Raw genomic sequence first — 25,551 nt, 5'->3', positions numbered from 1 at the left:
ATTTAAGTTTAAAATACTAGTCTTAGACCCACTTTTCTCTCCCTCAAATTGAATGCAAAATTCAATCATATTATGATTCCTGCTGCCTAGGGGTACCTTCTCTAAGAGGTCATTAATTAATCACATCGCACAATACCAGGTCTAGTATAGCTTGCTCTCTGGTTGGCTTCAGAACGTGCTGCTCTAAGAAACCATCTTGAAAACATTTTGTGAATTCCTCATCTAGGCTACCTTTGCCCATTTGATTTTTCCAATTTATATATAGATTAAAATCCCCCATGATTTTTATTTATTTTTATTTAGAGATACAGCACTGAAACAGGCCCTTCGGCCCACCGAGTCTGTGCCGACCGTCAACCACCCATTTATACTAATCCTACATTAATCCCATATTCCTAACACATCCCCCCTTCCCTCAATTTCCCTACCACCTACCTATACTAGGGGCAATTTATAATGGCCAATTTACCCATCAACCTGCAAGTCTTTGGCGGTGGGAGGAAACCGGAGCACCCGGCGAAAACCCATGCAGTCACAGGGAGAACTTGCAAACTCCGCACAGGCAGTACCCAGAATTGAACCCGGGTCGCTGGAGCTGTGAGGCTGCGGTGCGAACCACTGCCGCCACTTTGCTGCCCATTATCGCCGTACCTTTCTGACTGGCACCCATTATTTCTTCCTTTATACCCCATCATACCATGTGGTTATTGTTAGGGAGCCTGTACACCACTTCCACAAGTGATTCCGTGCCTTTATCATTTCTCATCTCGACCCAAACTGCTTCTACATCCTGGCTTCTTGAACTTAGGTCATCCCTCTCTATTGTGCTAATACCATCATTAATTAACAGAGCCATCCATCCACCTTTTCCTAGCTTCCCGTCCTTCCTAAATGTCATGTACCCTTCAGTATTAAGATCCCAATCAATGCCATCCTGCAGCCGTGTCTCTGTAATGGCTAGCAGATCGTAATTATTTATTTCTATTTCTATTTATAGTTCATTTGTTTTGTTTCAAATTCTACATGCATTCAGATACAGAGCTTTAGTTTTGTCCTTTTATAATTTTTGTAACCTCTAGCCTTGTCTGCTGATTTACTGTTAGGTTTGTAATCACTGTCCCTTCCTGCTGTAGTGGATTTATCTTTTCCCATATTAATACCTTTCTTTCTTGCCTTGTCTCTAAACTTTGATTTACCAAATCTTCCCAAATTTGATCCCTTACCCCCATTATTTAGTTTAAAGCCCTGTCTACTTCCCTAGTTATGTGACTCACTAGAACACCGGCCCCAGCATGATTCAGGTGTAGACCGGCCCAAGTTATGTGACTCACTAGAACACCGGCCCCAGCACGATTCAGCCCAATGGTACAGCCCCCACTTTCCCCAGCGCCTCACGAACCAGAACCCACTTTTACCACACCAGTCTTTGAGCCACGCATTCATTTTTCTGATCTTATTTTCCCTATTCCAATTTTCATGTGGCTCAGGTAATAACCCAGAGATGATTACCATTGAGGTTCTGCTTCTTAATTTGGTGCCTCGCTCCTCATACTGAATATGCAGAACCTTTTTCCTTGTCCTCCCTATGTTGTTTTTACCTACATGGACTATGACGACTGGATCCTCCCCTTCCCACTGCAAGTTCCTCTCCAGCCCTGAGCAGATGTCCTGAACCCAGGCATTGGGCAGGCAACACAGCCTTTTGGACTTTCGCTGTTTGCTGCAGAGAACAGTGTAAATCCCCCTAACTATACTGTCCCCTACTAACACTACTTTCCTTTTTGTTCCCCCCACTTGAATGGCTTCCTGTACCATGGTACCATGGTCAGTCTGCTCATCCACACTAGAGCCCTCGCTCTTGTCCATACAAGCTGCAAGAACCTCGAACTTGTTGCTCAATTGCAAGGGCTGAGGCTCCTCCACACCCACCTTCTCGATCCCCTTACCTGCCTGACTCACAGTCACACCCTCCTGTCCCTGACCACTGACAAAAACAGGCGACTCTATCCTAAGGGGAGTGACTGCCTTCTGGAACAAAGTGTCCAGGTAACTTTCCCCCTCCCTAATGCATCACAGTGTCTGTAGCTCGGCCTCCAACCCAATTAACTTGAGCCAAAGCTCCTCAAGCCGTAGACAGTTACCACAGACATGGTTGTCATGGATTGTTGTGGTGTCTAGGAGCTCCCATATACTGCAGCCATGACACATCACATGTCCTGCCACCTTTATTGTGTTAATTTAATTACATTTATTTTTTCTTAATTAATTTATGGTTCCCCTCCTTAATGAACTCCCTCACTTACCAAACTCCATCTTCAAGCTCTGCGCCCTCCAGCAGCACTCAGTGAAGACCTGCAAAATCAAGATAAAGTGTGAAGCAGCAACATCCTAACAGAATGATTCCCATTCAAACATCAAATGATGGCCATGGTTATCATCCTGGCCTATTGTGTGGTTACAACAGGGGAGAAGGCAATCTGTCTCCTAACAGTAACTCCAATGTGGTAGATTTCGACCTTAAAAATGTAGCTTTCTGGAGAGAAAGGGAGGAAATCAAGCCAACACCACAGAAAGCTTGTGGGAAGGATACAGTAGGCAAGAGAAGTATCCTGCTGACCAGGAACAGCCACCTCGGCACAGACATCTCAACATGACTTTGAGACTAAACATCTGTGAAAATAACAAACTACACACTACCAGCTTTGGTCTGTATTCCAACCACCAGAGCTCTACAATACCTCTGCAAGTTCAAGACTGCAAGTAATCAGGTCTGCAACTTTTTTGACAAAAGACTTTTGCTCCCAAGAAGACTCAATAACCTTACCTAACTTGGGACTTTTAACTACCTCTTACCTTTTTCTCTCTATGAGCCTGAGGCTTGATGTTTGCTCTAAGGCCAATGTCAGCACTCCTGCATGACAGGGTTTGAGCCATCTTGTGCAATTTTACAGATATCCTGCTGAGGCGTTTAACAGAATGGTATGTGGAATGAAAGACTTCAGTTACGTGAAAAGATGAGAGAAACTAAGTTTTTTTCTTGGCAGAGCAGAGCAGGTTAAAAGAAGATTTGATGGATATGTCCCAAATCTTGAAGGGTTTTGATCAAGCAAATAAGGAGCGACTGGTTCCAGTGACAGAGGCTCTGTAACTAGAAGACACAGATTTCAGGTGTTTGGCAAAGCACAGGAGGCAACATGTGGAAACTTTTTTTTTAAACCGAGCCAGTTGTTGTGGTGTGGACTGCACTGTCCGAAAGGGTGGTGGAAACAGATTCAATAATAAAGTTCAAAAAGCAATTGGATAAATATTTGAAGGGGAAATTTTGCTATGGGGAAAGAGCAGGTGCCTGGGAGTAAAGAGATAGCGCTTTCAAAGAGCTGGAACAGGCACAATGGGACAAATGCCCTCCTTCTGTGCTATATGTTTCTATAATTCTATGAATTGCCCAACAAACTTGTCCATCCTGAGTGCTTCTGCACCCAATGCTTCAAATGCTTCCTGGTCTCCCCACCCACATTAGTGCTTCCTGCCCCAATTGCTTTTATTTTATTTGTTCATGGGATGTGGGTGTTGCTGGCTAGGCCAGCATTTATTGCCCATCCCTAATTGCCATTGAGAAGGTGGTCGTGAGCTGCCTTCTTGAGTCCATGTGGGGTAGGTAAACCCACAGTGCTGTTAGAAAGGGAGTTCTAGGATTTTGACCCAGAGACAGTGAAGGAACAGCGATATAATTCCAAGTCAGGATGGTGTGTTACTTGGAGGGGAACTTGCAGGTGGTGGTGTCCCCATGCATTTGCTGCCCTTGTTCTTCTAGTTGGTAGAGGTCGCAGGTTTGGAATGTGCTATCTAAGGAGCCTTGGTGCACTGCTGCAGTGCATCTTGTAGATGGTCCACACTGCTGCCACTGTGTGTTGGTGGAAGAGGGAGTAAATGCTGAAGGTGATGGATGGGGTTCCAGTCAAATGGGCCGCTTTGTCCTAGATGGTGTCGAGCTTCTTGAGTGTTGTTGGAGTTGCATCCATCCAGGAAAGTGGAGAGTAATCCATCACACTCCTGATTTGTGCCTTGTAGATGGTGGACAGACTTTGAGGAGACAGGAGGTGAGTTCCTCGCCACAGGATTCCTAGCCTCTGACCTGCTCTTGTAGCCACGTTATTTATATGGCTTCTCCAGTTCAGTTTCTGGTCAACGGTAACCCCCAGGATTCAGATAGTGGGGGATTCAGTGATCGTAATGCTATTGAATGTCAAAGGGAGATGGTTAGATTCTCTCTTGTTGGAGATGGTCATTGCCCGGCACCTGTATGGCACGAATGTTACTTGCCACTTATCAGCCCAAGCCTGAATATTGTCCAAGTCTTGCTGCATTTCTACATGGACTGCTTCAGTATCTGAGGAGTCACGAATGGTACTGAACATTGTGCAATTATAAGTGCTGTGTATGAGGTCATCTCCGATCCAGAGCCAGAGTCTGCAGAGGCTGCAAACACCTTATATTCTGGCTTGCTCTCTGCTCTCTTAGTTCATCTGAGTATCTGTATCTGTGAATTAAGGCAGACAGAAAACCAATTGCAGACACCATCGTGCAAAAACCAAGACCAATATCTGTCCTCTGTGGAGACCATGAAGACCATGCTGAATCGAGCGCAGAATGAACCGATAATAATTTTCATCCAGGAGAAGGGAGGCTGGGATCTCATGCAGGAGCCGCACACCTATTACAAGGGGATTGCTCTGCTCGCCGAAGCCATGGGCTTATTCAGTGAACACCAGTTGTTAGAGGTTGTGATGGATCTTGCACCTTTCCTGTCAACTACACAGGAGGGTCAAAGAGCCACTGTGGCTGCCTTCTTTGCTGAATTTCCAGGATCACCTTCCCTCGTAACCGCCCATGGATGCGCTGCAAGTCTCCCATGATTTTTACCATAAATCTCTGCCCATTAATAGCTTCCTTGCTGCCAGCTACATGTAAGAAAATGCCATGGATACCAACTACCCATCATAGTAATTTACTTTCTTTTTCCAAAACATGCTTAATGAAAGGCAGAGGAATTTTCCTCAGTGCTTCAGCGAAAGTTGTCCTCAATAATTGTGGCAAGGGCAGTGGGAGATGCAGAGCTGGAAGGACATGTCCTCCTCACTGTTATACTCCCGCAGCATTCATTTAGAGAATTAACAGACATATAGCTTTCCTCCCAGGCAGCCTGATGAAACAGTCAGCACAGAGTACCCATGAGGATCAAACACCAGAGGATTCTTGGAATTCTGATAGAATGATGCCAGTGTTGGTGTCAAAGCAAATACACAGGAGGACGATTAAATGTGAGTAAATTGGGTGAGTGAACAGCAAGTAATTTCTTTCTGCAACAAAAGCAGTCTTTAACTGGAGAGCCTGCAGGTAAGGGAGTGTGAGATAAGTGGTGAGTAGCTGGTGAACTTTGTTGTTCGTGAAAAGAGAGGGAGGTGAGAGTCAGAGTAGTGGCACTGGCTCCAAGCTAAGAAGCTGCTTCTTGCTATTACTTTATTAAATTAATAAGTTAAACTAGATGAACCAATTAATTAACAGAACTAAAATATTGCTGAAAATAGAGACATGTTGTCGAAGCTTTTTGTCTTGCACTCATCAGGACAATCGCAAGAATACCAATGTAAGGGAAAACAACTTATACTGCATGAGAAGAGAATGCTGATTGATTGGCAAGTGAACTGTGATTGGTAGAGGCATTGCCATGGTGAATGCATCAGTTTACAGTGACTGACAGTTAACTGCCCAGCTTTGTTTAAAATTTAAACCAGGCTCTGATTGGTCAAGGCATTGCCCTGAGGAATGAACCAACGAATGGCTGTCACTTATTTCAGTCAGCTAAAACAGGTACAATGTTTGTACATATTCTTTCTGTCTGTAAAGAACAGGGGCCTGTGTATTAATTCATATATCACAATGCCAGTGTGATGCTAGGTATATCGGCTGTACGTCCCAAAGACTGGTGGATCATATCAAACAACATGTCCCTTCTGCTGTTTGCAACGGCCAAGGTACAGGCCGTACCCAACTAGCCCGTGCTTGCAAAACTCAAAACACAGTGTCCAACATCAGATATGTTTCCGCAATTGGACAACATTTGCTAAGTAATCCTCAGTGTTCTAAGAATTATGCTGACAACCAACTTAAGATTGTCAGGCGGGTTTGCAGTGTGGCACATTTGCACATATTGGAAGCTACATATATTAATAAATAGAATAATAATTAATAGATTTACTTGTACTTCTTTCAATTTAGTATACTGTATTCGCTGATGACAATGTGGTCTCCTCTACATTGGGGAGACCAAACACAGATTGGGTGATCGCATTGCGGAACACCTCCGCTCAGTCCATAAGCGTGACCCCGAGCTTCTGATTGCTGGCCATTTCAACACACACCCACCCTGCTCTCATGCTCACATCTCTGTCCTGGGATTGCTGTAGTGTTCCAGTGAACATCAACGCAAGCTCGAGGAACAGCATCTTATTTACCGATTAGGCACACTACAGCCTGCCGGATTGAAGATTGAGTTCAATAATTTCAGAGCATGACGGGCCCTCCCCCCCTTTTTATGTTTAGTTATTTTTTTCTTTTTTTTTAAACTTGGTCATTTTATTTTAGGTTTTTTAATGTGTTTAGTTTGTTTCTACTGTGCCTACCCACTGTTTTTGTTTAAAAAAAATGTTAATGTTTATGCTTGGAGTGCTTTGTGCTTTACAGTCTATTCGCACCCTCTCTGTACTAACGCTTTGTCTTTCAACACACCATTAACATACCGTTTGCCTTTGTTCCATGACCTTCTGGTCAGTTATTCTGTGTCCTTGTTCTATCAACACCTTCTCTTTTGTTATCTCTTGCCCCACCCCCGCTTTACTTGCTTAAAATCTTCTACATTTCTAATATTTATCAGTTCTGAAGAGTCACTGACCTGAAACGTTAACTCTGCTTCTCTCTTCACAGATGCTGCCAGACCTGCTGAGTATTTCCAGCATTTCTTGTTTTTATTTCAGATTTCCAGCATCTGCAGTATTTCGCTTTTATTTTGAGCTATTCTTGGCCCCTTCCTATTTCTCATCTGCATGCTGCCCCTCAGTAATATCATTTGAAAATCCAGCATCTGTTTCCACATGTGCGGTGACGACACCCAAATCTACCTCATCGCCACCTCCCCTGACCCCTTCACTCTCTCTAACTTGGCATTCTGTTTCTCCAACATCTAGTACTGGATCAGCAGAAATTCCCTCCAACTAAACATTGGGAAGACCATTGGGTTCCCACTACAAATTTTGTTGCCTAGCTATTCCTCTCCCTGGCAACTGTCTGAGGCTGAACCAGACTGTTCGCAACCTTGGTATCATATTTGACCCCAAGATGAACTTTAACCTCACCTCCCAGCTATCACTATGAAACACCGCCTATTTCCACCTCCATAACATCATTCGAGTCCCCCCCTGCCTCAGCTCATCTGCTACTGAAACCCACAGCCCTGCCTTTGTTACAAACAACAGTAGAGCACAGGAACAGGCCATTCGGCCCTCCAAGCCTGTGCCGATCTTGATGCCTGCCTAAACTAACACCTTCTGCACTTCCGGTCTTTTAGTCTATACTTCTAGTCTTGGTTATTCAATCGAAACCTTTCATGATTTTAAATATCTCTATCAAATCTATTTTTCTTTCCTAAGGAGAACAACCCCAGCTTCTCCAGTCTCTCTGCTTAATGGTAATAACCTCATCCTTGGAACCATTCTAGTAAATTTCTTCTGTTACCAATGCTTTCAAGTACTTCCTAAAGTGTGGTGCACAGAATTGACACAATACTCCGGTGGGGGCCAAACTACTATTTCATAAAGGTTTAGCTTAGCATCCTGGCTTTTGCACTCTATGGGCTGGATTTTTGTGGTCCCATGAGGCGGGATCGGAGAAAGGGAGGGCACGGAGTATCGTAACTGGTGGCGGGAGTCGGCGGGGAGGAGAGCCCATTGCCAGGCGATCTTACAGCCGACAGCCTTCCTGCCCAGTGACCAATTGAGGTCCTTAAGTGGCCTATTAATGGCCAATTAAGTGCCTTTTCCATGGGGGGGGGGGGGCTCCACCATGCAGGGAGGGCGCCTTGTAACACGAGGCACCCTCCCTGCGAGCTTGGGGGTGGTCCCTCCCCCATGGAGGACCCCTACTGGGAACCACTTCACTCCCTGGGAACCCCTCCCACTGGACTGCAAGACCAACATCCAGCCTCCTCTCGCCGGGGTCTTGCAGACTGGCCTCAGCAAACCTGTCTCACCTACCTCTTGACCAGGGTTCCAGCACTGAGCTTGGGTCCGAGGCCTCTGCAGTACCAACACTGGCCACTGCTGCTGAGCTGCCAGCTCTCTGATTGGTCTGAAGGGCCACAGATCGCCACTGAAGGGCGGCACAGTGGCGCAGTGGTTAGCACCGCAGCCTCACAGCTCCAGGGACCCGGGTTCGATTCCGGGTACTGCCTGTGTGGAGTTTGCAAGTTCTCCCTGTGTCTGCGTGGGTTTTCTCCGGGTGCTCCGGTTTCCTCCCACAAGCCAAAAGACTTGCAGGTTGATAGGTAAATTGGCCATTATAAAATTGTCACTAGTATAGGTAGGTGGTAGGGATATATAGGGACAGGTGGGGATGTTTGGTGGGAATATGGGATTAGTGTAGGAGTAGTATAAATGGGTGGTTGATGTTCGGCACAGACTCGGTGGGCCGAAGGGCCTGTTTCAGTGCTGTATCTCTAATCTAATCTAAAAACTTTACCCCCTGGACTTTACGACCGCCCCACCTCCCCCCCAATCCCCTCAACGTGGCCTGCCGGACAGGCCCTGGCGACCCCGTCTCAACTACCTCTGTTCTGGGGTTCCAGCACTGGGCCTGGGTCCGAGGCCTCTGCAGTACCAGCAGTGGCCACTGCTCCCGGGGATGCTGCCTATACTGCTGAACTGCTGGCCCTCTGATTCGCTGGCAGCTCATTGAGGTGGGATTCCCGTCTTTAAAGGGACGGGATACCCGGCTCATGGCTCTGTAATTGAAAAAGACTGGAGGATCGCTCTGGGGGGATGGGGTGGGGGCACAAAAATACAGAGGTGAGGTTCCGCAGCCTTTTCGGGCCAGAGTCAGGAGCTCCAACTCCTACACAAAATCCAGCCCCATGCCTCTATTAAGAACCATAGAAAAATTACGGCACAGAAGGAGGCCATTCAGCCCATCATGTCCGTACCGGCTGAGAAAAAAACAAAATAGAAACTAGCCGCCCAATCTAATCCTACCTTCCAGCACCTGGTCCTTGCAGGTTACAGCATTTCAGGTGCATGTCCAGGTACCTTTTAAAAGAAATGAGGGTTTCTGCCTCCACCACCATTCCTGGCAGTGAATTCCAGACACCCACCATCCTCTGGGTGAAAAAGTTTTTGCTCATGTCCCCTCTAATCCTTCTACCAATCACTTTAAATCTGTACCCCCTGGTAATTGACCTCTCCGATAGGGGAAACAGGTCCTTCCTGTCTACTCCATCTAGGCCCCTCGCAATTTTGTACATCTCTATTAAGTCACCCCTCAGCCTCCTCTGTTCGAAGGAAAACAACCCTAACCTATCCAATCTTTCCTCATAGCTGCAACTTTCAAGCTCTGACAACATTCTTGTAAATCTCCTCTGTACTCTCTCCAGAGCAATTATGTCCTTCCTGTAATGTGGTGACCAGAACTGTACGCAATACTCAATATCCTCACGTTCATTGTGTATTCCCTTGCTTTGTTTGCCCTCCCCAAATGCATTACCTCACACTTCTCTGGATTGAATTCCATTTGCCACTTTTCCACCCACTCAACCAAACCATTGATATCATTCTGGATTCTACAGCTATCCTCTTCACTATCAACTACACGGCCAATTTTTGTGTCATCAGCAAATTTCCCAATCATGTCTCCCACATTTAAGTCCAAATCATTAATATATACCACAAACAGCAAGGGAGCCAACACTAAGCCCAGTGCAACGCCGCTAGAAACAGCTTCCCATTCACAAAGATATCCGTCAACTACTACGCTTTGTTTCCTGTCCCTGAGCCAATTCTGGATCCAACCTGCCACATTGCCCTGTATCCCATGGGCTTTCATTTTTCTGACCAGTCTGCCATGTAGGACCTTGTCAAATATCTTACTAAAATCCATGTAGACCACATCCACAGTACTACCCTCATCAATCCTTCTTGTTACTTCCTCAAAAAATTCAATTAAATTAGTAAGACATGACGTTTCCTTAACAAATCCATGCTGACTATCCCTGATTCATCCATGCCTTTCTAAGTGGCGGTTTATCCTATCTCTCAGAACTGATTCTAATAATTTACCCACCACCGAGGTCAGACTGACTGGCCTATAATTATTTGGCCTATCCCTTAGACCCTTTTTAAACAATGGTACAACGTTTGCAGACCTCCAATCGTCTGGTACCTCTCCTGTATCTAGTGACGATTTGAATCCGTTATTTCCTTCCTGGCTTTCTTTAACAACCTGGGATGTAATCCATCCGGCCTGGCGATTTATGCACTTTCAAGGATGTCAGACCCTCTAGTACTTCCTCTTTCATTATGTGTATCGTATCTAATATTTCACACTCCTCCTCCTTAACTACAATGTCTACATCAACCCTCTCCTTTGTGAAGACAGAGACTCATTAACAACCCGGCCCACAACTTCTGCATCCATGTATAAGTTCCCTTGTACATCTCTGATAGGCCCTACCCTTTCCTTAGTTATCTCCTTACTCTTAATGAGGACACAAGTATACCAGAAATGGTGGGGAACACAGGGCTTAGTGAGAGAGAGGAACTGAAAGAAATACGTAATAGTAGAGAAATGGTGTTGGGGAAATTGATGAAATTGAAGGCCGATAAATCCCCAGGCCTGATGTTATGCATCTCAGAGTACTTAAGTAATTGGCCCTAGAAATAGTGGATGCATTGGTGGTCATCTTCCAAGATTCGATAGACTCTGGAACAGTTCCTACAGATTGGAGGGTAGCTAATGTAACCCCACTATTTAAAAAGGGAGGTAGAGAGAAAGCAGGGAATTATAGACCAGTCAGCCTGACGTCAGTAGTGGGGAAAATTTGGGGGTAGTGTATTGCGATGGATAGAAAATTGGTTGGCAGACAAGAAACAAAGAGTAGGGATAAATGGGTCTTTTTCTGAATGGCAGTCAGTGACTAGTGGCGTACCGCAGGGATCGGTGTTAGGACCCCAGCTATTCATAATATACATTAATGATTCAGATGAGGGAACTAAATGTAATATCTCCAAATTTGCAGATGACACAAAACTGGGTGGGCGGGTGAGTTGTGAGGAGGATGCAGAGAGGCTTCAGGGTGATTTGGACAAGTTGAGTGAGTGGGCTAATGCATGGCAGATGCAGTATAATGTGGATAAATGTGAGGTTATCCACTTTGGTCGCAAAAACAGGAAGGCAGATTATCTGAATGGCTATAAACTGAGAGGGGGAAAATGTGCAGCGAGACCTGGGTATTCTCGTACACCAGTCGCTGAAGGTAAGCATGCAGATGCAACAGGCAGTAAAAAAGGCAAACGGTATGTTGGCCTTCATAGCAAGAGGATTCGAGTACAGGAGCAGGGATGTCTTGCTACAATTATCCAGGGCCTTGGTGAGGCCACACCTGGAATATTGTGTGCAGTTTTGGTCTCCTTATCTGAGGAAGGATGTTCTTGCTGTAGAGGAAGTGCAGCAAAGGTTTACCAGACTGATTCCTGGGATGGTGGGACTGACATATGAGGAGGGATTGAATCGGTTAGGATTATATTCCGTGGAGTTCAGAAGAATGAGGGGGGATCTCATAGAAACCTATAAAATTCTAACAGGACTTGACAGGGTAGATGCAGGAAGGATGTTCCCAATGGTGGGGGAGTCCAGAACCAGGGGTCATAGTCTAAGGATACGGGACTTTCAGGACTGAGATGAGGAGAAATTTCTTCACCCAGCGAGGGGTGAGCTTGTGGAATTCGCTACCACAGAAAGCAGTTGAGGCAAAAACATTGAATGTTTTCAAAAAGGAGTTAGACATAGCTCTTGGGTCTAAAGGGATCAAAGGGTATGGAGTGAAAGCCGGAACAGGCTACTGAGTTGGATGATCAGCCTTGATCATAATGAATGGCGGAGCAGGCTCAAAGGGCTGAATGGCCTACTCCTGCTCCTTTTTTCTATGTTTTATGTTCTATGTTTCAATGTACTGATAAACATCTTTGGGTTTTCTTTGATTTTACTTGCCAATAATTTTTCATGTCATCTCTTTGCTTTTCACATTTCCTTTTTTACTTCACCCCTGCACTTTCTATACTCCTCTAGGCTTTCTAAAGTATTAAGATTTTTGTGATCGTCATAAGCTTTCTTTTTTCTACTTTAACTTACCTGTAAGCTTCTAGATAACCAGGGGGCTCTAGATTTAGCCGTACCACCCTTTATCTTTGTGGGGACATGCCTACACTTTGCCTGTAGTATCTCGCTTTTGAATGCTTCCCACTGGTTTTCCACTGATTTTCCTTCAAGTAGCTGTATCCAGTCCACTTTCACCAGGTCACCTCTCAGTTCCTTAAAATTTGCCTTCCCCCAATTTTGAACTTTTACTCCTGTTTTATCTTTGTCCTTTTTCATGATTATGCTAAAACTTATAGTATTATGGTCACTATCTCCAATATGGTCACCCACTCTTACTTCCTCCACTTGCCTAGCTTCATTACTGAAGACTAAATCTAGTATTTCGCCCTCTCGTTGGGCTTGTTACGTGCTGGCTAAAAAAGTTCCCTTGAATGCGGTTCAAGAATTTTGTGCCCTTTACACTCTTTGTATCCCAGTTGATATTGGGGTAGTTGAAATCTCCAACTATTACCACCCTATAGGTTTTGCACACGGATATTTGCCTACACGTTTGTTCTTCTATCTCCCTCTCACTATTTGGGGATCGATAGTACATTTCTAGTAGTGTGGCTGCCCCTTTTTTATTTATGATCTCCACCCATATGGCCTCATTTGATGATTCATTTAGCATATCATCCCTCCTCAAAGCTGTTATTGATTCCTTATCTAATAATGCAACACCGCCTCCTTTTTTATCTCCCTCTCTACCCTGCCTGAAAATTCTATATCCAGGGATGTTGAGCTGCCATTCTTGCCTCTCCCTGAGCCAATTTTCCATTATAGCAACGATATTGTGATGTCATGTGTCTATTTTTTATTTATTTATTTTATTTTTTATTTAGCGATACAGCACTGAAACAAGCCCTTCGGCCCACCGAGTCTGTGCCGACCAACAACCACCCACTTATACTAACCCTGCAGTAATCCCATATTCCCTATCACCTACCTACACTAGGGGCAATTTACAATGGGCAATTTACCTATCAACCTGCAAGTCTTTGGTTGTGAGAGGAAACCGGAGCACCCGGCGAAAACCCACGGTCACAGGGAGAACTTGCAAACTCCGCACAGGCAGTATCCAGAATCGAACCCGGGTCCCTGGAGCTGTGAGGCTGCAGTGCTAACCACTGTGCTGCCCTCAGCTCATCAACTTTATTTACAAAACTCCTTGATTTAAATAAATATCTTTAAACACTGCCAAATTCCTGTGCTGCACACTTTTTAGCCTTTGCTTCTTCTGTCTTTCAGAGTCACTCGCTAATTTTCTGCCCCCTGTTCCCTGTCCTGAAATTGTCTTATCTAAGACTGCTCTCAGGTTCCCATCCCCCTGCCAAACTAGTTTAAACCATCCCCAACAGCACTAGCAAACCTTCCTGCAAGGATATTCGCCCCAGTGCATTTCTCCCACCACAATCAGAATCGTATATTTTGATTGGGGCTTTGACTGGAGCGGTCAATCATAACACTTCCTATATCGTTTGTTCAGGTGCAGACTGTCTGGCTTGTACAAGTCCCACCTTCCCCAGAACTGGTCCCAATGCCCCAGAAATCTGAAGCCCTCCATCCTGCACCATCTCTCCAGCCTAGTGTATTTTCCTTTTCCTATACTCACTAGCACATGGCCTTGGGAGTAATCTGGAGATAACTACCTTTGAAACTACCCTGCTTGCTAATCTGATTCCTAACTCCCTAAACTCAGCCTGCAAGACCTCATCCCTCTTTCTTCTGTTATGATACTGTAGGTTTTTTTTTCGGGAAATATGTGGTGTGTCTTTAAGACAGCAAAGGATCAGTACTGCTTTAAGAACAAGCGGGTCTCAGGAGTTACTGAGAAGGTGTATTCTTGTTGCCTTGGATACAGCCATTCGCAGACTACGATTCAAAGGGTGCATTCTCGTTACCTTGGATGCAGCCACTTGGACTGAGCATCGAGAAATACATTTTGTTACAATTTAATTTTGAACTGGCTTATAGTGCTACAGTCTGTTCTAACAGAAGAAACAGAGAGTGACAGCTGTGTGTTAGCATCTGAAAGAAAAAACAGATCATTTAAACTGAAGGAAGATAATTTATTTATTCTAAATTTTTTTGATTATTATCTCTCAATATTCTAAAAAAAGTCAAGCCAAAACAGAGATCTCTGATAATTTAAACTGAAAGAAGGGAAGTTAGACTGTGCCAATCCTTTATCCCTCAAAAAATTATAAAACCAAATTGATTCATGTAAAAAGTGTTTGCAAATAGTTAATTGTTGAAACACATTGCTGGAGAAGGAAAGCATCACTTACTGCTGGAATCAGACTACGGACTGTTCTACTGTTGAAGAACCTTTTTTCCCCCCATCGGACGGCTGTGAGGACTTCAAGCAACATTGGAGTGTAAATTTGTAAGGACTCTAATTTTTTTCAATTTTAAATGTTGTTTACATCTTAATAGTCTTTAAGAATTTATTTTTCTAATGTAACAGTTAATTTTGTTGATTTAAAGACACCTGGTTTGGTTAGCCTCATTCAGGGATAATTTGGCTGGGACTTTCTTTAATTTGGCAAGTTTTAAATGATATGGTAGGTGATCTGTGGAGGGACAGGATTGATTTAATAGTGCGTTTCTCCCACCACAATCAGAATTGTATATTTTGATTGGGGGCTTTGACTGGCGCGGTTGGACGTAACACTTCCTATATTGTTGGTACCAATGAGAACCACGACCTCTGGCTGTGCACCCTCCCCCTCCAGAATGCCCTGTAGTCGCACACTGATATCCATGACCCTTGCACTAGGGAGGCAACATACCATCCTGGAATCACATCTGCGACCACAGAAGCGTCTATCTGTTCCCCTAACTATAGAATCCCTTATCACTATTGCTCTCTTGTCCTTTCTCCTCCCTCCCTGCACAGCTGAGCCACCCATAGTGCTCTGGTCATGACTCTCACTGCACTCTCTACAGGAACCCTCTCTCCCATCGGTACTCAAAGTGGGATGCTCACTGGGGACTCCTGCACTACCTGCCTCGACCTTCTTGTCTGTCTGGCAGCCACCCAGATCCTCTCTGCCTGCGCTCTCTTAAGCTCTGGGGTAACTACCTCCTGAAACGTGCTATCCACGCAGTTCTCTGCCTCGCGGATGTGCTACAGTGACTCCAGCCGCCACTCGAGTTCCGAAACCCAGAGCTCAAGCTGCTGCAGCTGGTGACACTTGCTGCAGATGTGATTGTCAAGAACACAAGGTACGTCCATGACTTCCCACATACCACAGGAGGCACATTCCACTTGTCCGAGCTGCCCTGCCATTACTTAGCTTTGCAAACTAACTATTGCTAATGTAATAAGTGGAATAACTTACCAGTTACTCACCAATTAGCTTCTTCCCCTGTACTGTGCTGAAAAGGCAGAAAAGAAAGACACCAAGGGCACCTCCTTCCCCTCGTCAGTGAAATCCCTCATACACAAGTCACATCCTCACTCTGTCCAAACAGCAATATTATAACTCGTCATTATTAATAAATTACACTAATTGGAAAAAAACACACCTCAGTAATACTTACCTGATCACTTATAAGGTAGGTTTTGAGGTTTTTTAATAAAAAAAAACTTTCCATCCCCAGATTTTTTAAAGCTATTTACAGGCACTAACAGCTGTTACTTACCCAATCAACCAGCTTACAGATTTCCCATGATGTCACTGGAAGTCTTTTCTCCTCTTTTGAAACTCAGCGCGTGCCGACACAGAGAGAGAGAGAGCCTGCCGACTGCCGCTGCTCCGGTCTGAGGTAGGTGAGGGCCTCAAGCCCCGCTCTTTATTTCCACAGGTCCCACTCCAGATCCGCCTCCTCCCAGGTCCGTCGCCGACTGCTGCCGCCGCTCCGGTTTGAGATAGGTGACGGCCTCGAGCCCCGCTCTTTATTTCTCAGGCACAGCTCTGGATCCGCCTCCTCCCAGGTCCACCACCGACTGTCGCTGCTCTGGATCCCATGTGCCAGTCAGCAAAGATGGAAATTCTACTGGAATCATTGAATGGTTCCCTTAGACATGAATCCATGAGATGGTACAAGACAAGCAGAAGGGTTTGGGGAGGAAGGGAGAAGCATGGGAGCAATGGAGTCAAGACAGAGATCCAACCTGGTCAGCTTTTTTTAAAAAAGAGAATGAGCAATGCATTGGCACCAATGGCCTGGAAGGACGTTTTTCACAGTGGAAGCATTACCACCTGTGAATCAGTGGATGCAAGGTTCTAATCCATCTCCACACCATCCCAGAGTCTGTAGACTCAACCTCTCATCCTGGATTCTGTGAAAACATCCAGCAAGCAATTCAGCTGTGGGAACCCTCTTGTCTCTCCCTTTCTCTCTGCATCTGTTTCTCCCACACATTTCCTCTGTCCCTCTGCCTCTTATAAGACTGCTTCCTGTAAGGATACCATTTGATTCTCCCAGTTTCTTTTTTTTTAAAAAGAGATACAGCACTGAAACAGGCCCTTCGGCCCACCGAGTCTGTGCCAACCATCAACCACCCGTTTTATACCAATCCTATACTAATTCCCTATTCCTACCACATCCCCACCTGTCCCTATACTATCCCTACCACCTACCTATACTAGGGGCAATTTACAATGGCCAATTTACCTATCAACCTGCAAGTCTTTGGCATGTGGGAGGAAACCGGAGCACCCGGAGGAAACCCACGCAGACACAGGGAGAACTTGCAAACTCCACACAGGCAGTACCCAGAATTGAACCCGGGTCGCTGGAGCTGTGAGGCTGCGGTGCTAACCACTGCGCCACTGTTCCTTGTCTGTCACATTCGTTCTGATGATGCAACAATTCATACCAGAGATTCTGATGTGTCTTCCTTTTTCCTCAACCGTGTCCATTCTATTTCCCCACACGTCTACCCTCACCCCTCCTATCCCTCCCAGAATCATGATAGGGTTTCCCCTGACCCCACCAGCCTCCATACTCAATGGATCACCCTCAGCCATTTCCACCACTTCCAGTGTGATGCCACCATCAAACCCTCCCCGTCAGCATTCTGAAAGAACCATTCCCTCTGTGACACCCTGCTCCACTCCTCAATTACCCTTAACACCACCTCCCCTTCCCATGGCACCTTTCTATACAAGCATAGGAGATGTAATACCTGCCCTTTTACCTCCTTCCTCCTCACCGCCCAAGGTCCCAAACACTGCTTCCAGGTGAAAAAACGATTTACATGCACTTCTTTCAAGTTAGTATAGAATGTGGTCGCCTCAACACTGAGGAGACCACATGCAGATAGGGAACAGTTTTGCGGATCACCTCCGTTCAGTTTGACCGCGAGCTTCCGGCCGTGTGTCATTTTAATTCTCCACCCTTCTGTCACGCTGACCTGTCTGTTCTTGGCCTCCGGCATGTTCCAATGAAACTCAATACAAGCTCAAAGAACAGCACCTCATCTTTCAATTAGACACGTGACAGCCTTCTGGACTCAACATTGAGTTCGATAATTTCAGACCATAACCTCTGCCCCCATTTTGTTTCCTTATTCTTTGTTGGCTTCAGCTTTGCTCTTGTTTTTCTCTGCTTTTTGCTTTTGGATGGCAGCGGTTCATCATTCTGCCATTCACACCTCCTCCAGACACATTTTTTGTTTCTTTACTTGTCCCATTACCACTCCCTTTGGCCATACACCAACTATTTTATCATTTAATCTCTCCTGTCTTCAATCCTATCACATACCTTCCTTTTTGTTCTTTTCCCTCCCTCCCCACTTTCACTTGCTTAAAACATATTATATTTCTAACTTTTCCTAATTCTGATGAAAGGTTACAGACTTGAAACATTAACTCTGCTTCTCTCTCCACCGATCTGCCTGACCTGCTGAGTATTTCCAGCATTTTCTGTTTTTATTTCAGATTTCCAGCATCCACAGTATTTTGCTCTTGCACAAAATTAAAATGCTGCTCTACTCAGTGGGTAAGAAATAATTTATCTTATCAACTATATAATGGAATAACAATTTATGTGTATTAATTTTATACCATCAGAATGACATGGCTTTTCTCTAAAACAAACCAAGTTAAGACCAATGTTTCAATGAAATTTATTTTTCTCTCTGCATTCATTGATTCCTCATATGGTCTATATTTCACTGTTATTAGTGAAATGAACTAGGCAAGACAGTCTCATTGTGAAGATAGTTATATGGTATCATGAAGTTGTGCATTGTAGCATGTGTGAAATCTTTAGTTTCATACAATTGCTTGTAGAACTTGCTCACTTCGATGGAATTCAATGTCAGAGTTCTTGGTCTGCAGAGTTGCTCAAATTGTTGAGTTTTAAATGCTGTCATCTAACTTCATCACCAGTGGTTTCACAATACATATTTCTTGAAACATAAAAGGATATATAAATTAGTTCTCCTTATGGAAACATTCTGGTACTTTAAATCCCCCAAGGATCTATCTTTGGCCCCGTCCTATTTCTCATCTACACGCTGCCCTTTCAACATCATTCAAAAGCACAGCATTAGTTTTCACATGGATGCTGATGACACTCAGCTATACCTCAACTCCTCCACTGCTGCTAAATTATCAAACTGCTAATTAGACATCCAGTACTGGATTTCCTCTAATTAAATATTGGGAAGGCTGAAGCCATTGTTTTCATTCCCCATTCCCTAGCTACCGACTCTATCCCTCTGCCTGGGAACAGTCTGAGATTAAGCCAGTCTGTTTGCGACCTTGGTGTCACATTTGACCCTGAGAAGAGCTTCCAACCACATAGTTGTGTCATCACTAAGATCACCTATTCCCACCTCTGTAGCATTGCCCGACTTTTCCCACGTCTCAGCTCATCTGCTGTTGAAATCCTCAATCATGCCTTCATTACCTCTAGCCTTGACTATTCCAATGCACTCCTGGTTGGTCTCCCAAATTCAACCCTCCGTAAACTTGTGATCATCCAAAACTCTGCTGCCCATGTCTTAACATGCACCAAGTCCTGTTCCCCATCACCCCTGTGCTCACTGACTCCCGTTCAAGCAACATCTTGATTTTAAAATTCTCATCCTTGTTTTTAAATCCCTCCAAGGCCTCGCTCCTCCCTATCTCTGTAATCTCCTCCAGCCTCAGAACCCTCTGAGATATCTGCGCTCATCTAATTCTGGCCTCTTGAGCATCCCCGATTTTAATTTCTCCATCATTGGTGGCTGTGCCTTCAGTAGGAAGAAAGAAAGACAGAAAGAAAGAAAGATTTACATTTATATAGTGTCTTTCACAATCACTGGACGTTCAAAGGGTTTTTACAGCCAATGAAGTATTTTTGAAGTGTAGTCACTGTTGTAATGTAGGAAACTTGGCAGCCAATTTGTGCAAAGCAAACTCCCACAAACAGCAATGTGATAATGACCAATCTGTTTCTGTGATGTTGGTTGAGGGATAAATATTGGCCAGGACACTGGGGAGAACTCCCCTACTCTTCTTCAAAACATTGCCCTGGGTTCTTTTACATTCACTCGAGCAGAGAGATGAGCCTCAGTTTAACGTCTCATCCAAAAGACAGCACCACCAACAGTGCAGCACTCCCTCAGTACTGCACTGGAGTGGCAGCCTTGATTTTTGCATTCAAGCCCTGGGATGGGACTTGAACCCAGACTCAGAGGTGAGAGTGTTACCAATTGAACCATAGCTACCTAGGCTGCAAATGTTGGAATTTCCACCTCCCCACCTCTCTACTTTGTTTTCCTCCTTTAAAATACTGCTTAAAACCAAGCTTTTGGTCATCTCCTTATGTGGCTTGGTGTCATATTGTGTTTTATAATGCTCCTGTGCAGCACCTTGGGACATTTTATTACATTCAAGGTGCTATACAAATATAACTTGTTGCTGTTATTTAGTAAACATGTAATTTCAAAGTTCTCAATTGACTATCAAGAAACCAATCTACTCAAATCTAACCTGATCTAACCTCATTTAATCTACTCTATCCTAATTTAATCTATTCTACTCCAAATTATGATAACTAAATCTATTATAATCTAATTCAATCTAATTTGTTCTAACCAAATCTTCTGTTGTCTGATTTAATATAATCTACTCTCATCTAAACTACTCCAATCTAATCCCTCCAATATATCTAATCTAATCTAGTTTACTGTGATCTAACCAATATATATTATTCTAATCTAATTTCCCTGAATCTATTCTAATCTAATCCAATCTACTCTTGTTTAATCTCATCCAATCAACAATAAAATGTTGACTGTTAATGCTTGAAATTTACAGCACATTTCTTCAAATTTGGGTCACTGCTCTGTAATGGCTTTTGTAGATGTTAATTGATATGTGCTGAAATAATACAGGGCCAGAGCCCCCAGGGATTAGAAACGGATGTTCCAGAGATACTGTAACCTCAGGGCAGCAGACAAGTTCAAATTGATATGAAGTTCATTACACGCAAACACGGATGGCCACAAATTTCAATTGTTAACTAAACTGTTATATGGAGCAGAATCTACTGGCTTATCAAAAATTACTTTCAAACCCAAGATTGCTTACCACCTTCTTCCGATATACTAAAAGCACTAATTTCCCAGGATTTTGGAGGATCGATGTCCGATGTTAACCTGCAAGAAAAGAAACAACATAATGGAAGACCCATTCCTCACCATGCCTTTTCTAAAGGGTATTTTAGCAGAATGTTCCAATATATATTGGCTCCATTTGCTGACAAAGCAACCACTAGGTGGCGCAGTACTTGCACATGTGCAAATGCAGCCTCATGCACTGAAATGTCACCGTCTGCGACGTCTTTGGCAGCTGCCAGTAATAAAGATGGCGCTGCTCAATTTATCACAAAAGCAAAAGAAACCCCAAATGCCCACAGTGGCTGTGATTGCTGCCTCCATCCCACCTCCAACAGTACCCCACTCCCTCCTGCCATCGCGCTTCTCTTCGCCACTGCCTCCTGTGCCTGTCTGCTTGTCACTCGTTCCCTGCCTCGCCACTTCTCCCCCTTTGGCGACTCACTCCCCGCTCTCTCCCACTTCTGCTCCATGTTTCCACCCACTCACAGTCTCCCTCCCCTCCCCTGCCTGTCTTGTCACTCTCTCTCTTCTCCGCTTCCTCTGTGTGGGGAAGAGAGGCGGCGATCACGGGAGGAAGCAGGAGGGAACGGGGAACAGAGGTAGAGCAGAAGGGGGAGAAGTGACGAGGCAGAGAGCGAGTGGCCCACAGGTAGGTGAGGGGGTGAAGCAGGGAGCAAATGGCCAAGGGGGGAGAAATAGTGAGGCAGGGAGAAAGTAGCCCACAGTAGGTGAGGGGGAAGAAAGAGGCCAAGGGAGGAGAAGTGGCGAGGTGGGGAGCGAGTGGCGAGCAGACGTTGCAGTACGGCAAGATGTTGACATGCACATGCGCGAATTATTCCTGGCAAACTGGGTGCTGATGTAGGCTGCACATGCGCAGCACCATACTGACAGCAAGAGTCCGTTCTGCGCATATGTGAAGCTGGGGGTGTTCTGATGATGTTGGCGCTGGACTGCGTCGTCAGGAGTCACTTTGATATATATTTGCCCATAATTACATAAATGATGGCCATAAATTTCCTGCTTACTTGTGCCCAGATACATCCACAATTGGGGCCTCAATCAAATATGCAGCCATAGGAACTCTGAATGCAAACCCAAGAGCGTAATTTTAACCTAACTCATTGGTGGAAAAACCACAGGATCGGGTGGAACGCCAACATTGACTTAGAATCATAGAAAGTTTAAGGCACAGAAAGAGGCCACATGGCCCATCGTGTCTGACTTCAGGAGAGAATAAAATCCGGCAGGTGTAACACCAGCACTGCACCCAGTTTCCTGACTGGCAGTTTAGATTCAAATTGATCCCTTACTCCACCTATTGACCTGGCATGATCCCCAAGTTACAATTGTGATCGTCAGAGGTTCTCTTCAAATTACGACCAGTTTTGCTGTTCTGTTACTGCAGACAGGCATTTTACAGTTGATTTCAGAAATAAAACTGGTTCTTTTGCTGCTGAAATAAAACTCTCCTTCCCTCTGCCCGATCACACACCTTCCCTTTTGTTCTTCTTCTCCCTTCCCCTTTTCACTTGTTCAAAGCCTATTATATTTCTAACCTTTGCCAGTTCTGATGAAAGGTCTTAGACCTGAAACGTTATCTCTGCTTTTCTCTCCACAGATGCTGCCTGAGCTACTGAGCATTTTTATTTAGTTCTTTTGCTGGTTCTACCCTGATTTACATTGCAATGGAAGAGAACCAAAAGGAGGGAACCGGAGACTTGAGAGAATTGAGACTCTCTGCAGTGCAATTTAAATCAATTCATTAAAAATCTTAAGGATAAAGAGCTGTGTGCTGCTTACATTGCACCTTCCAGTCTCACTTCAGGCAAATGATCTTTTTCTCTCACTTTTGTTGTCCTTTGAGGCCCCATGAAAATCTTGTGGCAGTCAGAATTGTTCTGGTCGTTATGTGTTGGGACATTGTATGGACATATTTGAGGTCTTTAAAATTCTGAAGGGGTTTGAAAGGGTAGATGTACAGATGTTTCCACTTGTCGAGAGATCAGAACTAGAGGTCATTAATATAAGATAATCATTAATAAATTCAGGAGGGAATTCGGGAGAAACGTGCTTATCAAGAGAGTGGTTGAAATGTTGCTCCTTGTGGAGTAGGTAAGGTAAATAACATTAACGCATTTAAGGGAAAGCTAGATAATCACATGAGGAATAGAAATATATTTTGTATCATTCCGAATAATCTTTTTTTGTTCCCTCTCCAATGCCAAATAACTTCAGTAAGTGTTTCTATCAACTACTTTTGTTCATGATTATAGAAGCTCCCTAACTAAAATATGGCTTGCAGCACCAGTCTACCATACCTGTATGTCTTCTTTCCTGATGTTTTCTGTATCTCCCACACCCAACCATGGTCATATATGGGATGTATGGTATGATGCGTATTTGCGATCTCAATAACTAGACAGGAGGGGGAGGCAGAACACACATTCAGTAATGGAAAGTTTAGTGTCAATTCTTACTTGTCATTATAAGCAACTTGGGAAATCTTGGTGAAGAAATCACATTTGCCACAATTTATGAGGTATTGGCAAACAGTTCCTTGTTAAACTCTCAAGGTGTTATTTTGGCACCATTATCAAGCCATTCATTTTAGACACATTATGCTATGTAACATGTTGGAACCATAAATGCAATAATGATGATTGAAATATGGACTAATTATTTGTGTTATACTGATGACATGGCCAGACTGCAGGGAGGATGAGCGAACTGACCACAGCACTGTGGTTCACAGCGTCATTCAAGTGGGGGGAGAAAAGAGAAATGTAATATTAACAGGGGATAGCATAGGTAGGGGAATAGATACTGTTCTCTGCAGCAAAGACAGGGAGTCCCGGAGGCTGTGTTGCCTATCTGGTGCCAAGGTTAAGGACATCTCTTCTGGGCTGGAGAGGAACTTGGAGTGGGAGGGGAATGATCCAGTTGTCATGGTCCACGTAGGTACCAATGACATAGGCAGGACTAGGAAAGAGGTTCTTCTGAGGGACGATGAGCAGATCGGGGCTAAATTAAAAAGCAGAACTTCAAAAGGTAATAATCTCCAGATTACAACCTGAACCACATGCAAATTGGCGTAGGTTAAAGAAGATTAGAGAGGTAAATGAATGGCTCAAAGATTGGTGTGGGAGAAATGGGTTCCGATTCATGGGACACTGTTTGAATTTTTCGAGGAGATGACTAGATGTGTAGATGAGGAGTCTACATGGACTTCAGTAAGGCTTTTGATAAGGTCCCACATGGGAGATTGGTCAAGGTGGTAAGAGCCCATGGGATCCGGAGCAATTTGGCAAATTGGGTCCAAAATTGGCTTCGTGGCAGGAGGCAGAGGGTGATGGTCGAGGGTTGTTTTTGCGAGTGGAAGCCTGTGACCAGTGGGGTACTGCAGGGATCTGTGCTGGGACCCTTGCTGTTTCCAGTGTAGATTAACAACTTAGATGTGAATATAGGATGTATGATCAGTAAGTTTGCAGATGACATGAAAATTGTTGGTGTCATAAATAGTGAGGAGGAAAGCCTTAGATTGCAGGATGATAGAGATGGGCTGGTAAGATGGGCAGTGCAGTGGAAAATGGAATTTAATCCTGAGAAGTGTGAGACGGTGGATTTTGGGAAAACTAACAAGGCAAGGGAATATACAATGGATGGTAGGACCCTAGGAAGTACAGAGGGTCAGAGGGACCTTGGCGTGCTTGTCCATAGATCACTGAAGTCAGCAGCACAGGTAGATAAGGTGGTTAGGAAGGCATATGGGATACTTGCCTTTATTAGGCATAGAATATAAGAGCAGGGAGGTTATGATGGAGCTGTATAAAACACTAGTTAGGCCACAGCTAGAGTACTGTGTACAGTTCAGGTCGGCACACTAGAGGAAGGATGTGATTGCTCTGGAGAGGGTGCAGTGGAGATTCACCAGGATGTTGCATGGGCTGGAGCATTTCAGCTATAAAGAGAGACTGGATAGGCTAGTGTTGTTTTCCTTAGAGCAGAGAAGGCTGAGGGGGGACCTGATTGAGGTATACAAAATAATGAGGGGCATAGGTAGGGTAGATAGGAAGAAACTTTTTCACTTAGCGGAGGTGTCAATAACCAGGCGGTATAAATTTAAGGTAAGGGGCAGGAAGTTTAGAGATTTGAGGCAAAAAATTTTCACCCAGAGGATGGCTGGGATCTGGAACGCACTGCCTGAAGGGGTGGTAGAGGCAGAAACCCTCACAACATTTAAAAAGTATTTAGATGAGCACTTGAAACACCATAGCATATAAGGCTATGGGCCAAGTGCTGGACAACGGGATTAGATAGGTGCTTGACGGCCGGCACGGGCAGATTGGGCCGAAGGGCTTGTTTCGGTGCTGGATAACTCTATGACTATATGACGTTATGACTGGCACCAGTACTGGGGAAGGAAAGAGCTGTTCTGTTGGGATGGGCTTCATTTGAACCATGTTGGGACCAGTGTCCTGGTGACTCGTATAATGAGGGTTGTAGACAGGACTTTAAACCAATTAATGGGG

At 44.6% G+C, this 25,551-nt stretch overlaps 1 protein-coding gene across 1 annotated transcript in view; it reads right to left on the bottom strand.

Annotated features, from left to right (window-relative positions):
• Window positions 1-18,522: 18,522 nt before the first annotated feature.
• LOC137374292 (complement C3-like) overlaps window positions 18,523-25,551 on the bottom strand; it is a 71,820-nt gene continuing 64,791 nt past the window's right edge. Inside the window, exons 14-16 of the mRNA XM_068040107.1 lie at window positions 23,341-23,437; window positions 20,994-21,061; window positions 18,523-18,823 (exon numbers count right to left, since the gene is read on the bottom strand). Of these exons, the coding sequence (XP_067896208.1) occupies window positions 18,774-18,823; window positions 20,994-21,061; window positions 23,341-23,437 (215 nt within the window). The 3' untranslated portion in view covers window positions 18,523-18,773. The remainder of the gene's footprint in view (window positions 18,824-20,993; window positions 21,062-23,340; window positions 23,438-25,551) is intronic.

The sequence above is a fragment of the Heterodontus francisci genome, chromosome 10 (genome assembly GCF_036365525.1).
Source record: "Heterodontus francisci isolate sHetFra1 chromosome 10, sHetFra1.hap1, whole genome shotgun sequence".
Lineage (NCBI taxonomy): Eukaryota > Metazoa > Chordata > Chondrichthyes > Heterodontiformes > Heterodontidae > Heterodontus > Heterodontus francisci.
This window is presented reverse-complemented; position numbering and strand designations above follow the sequence as displayed.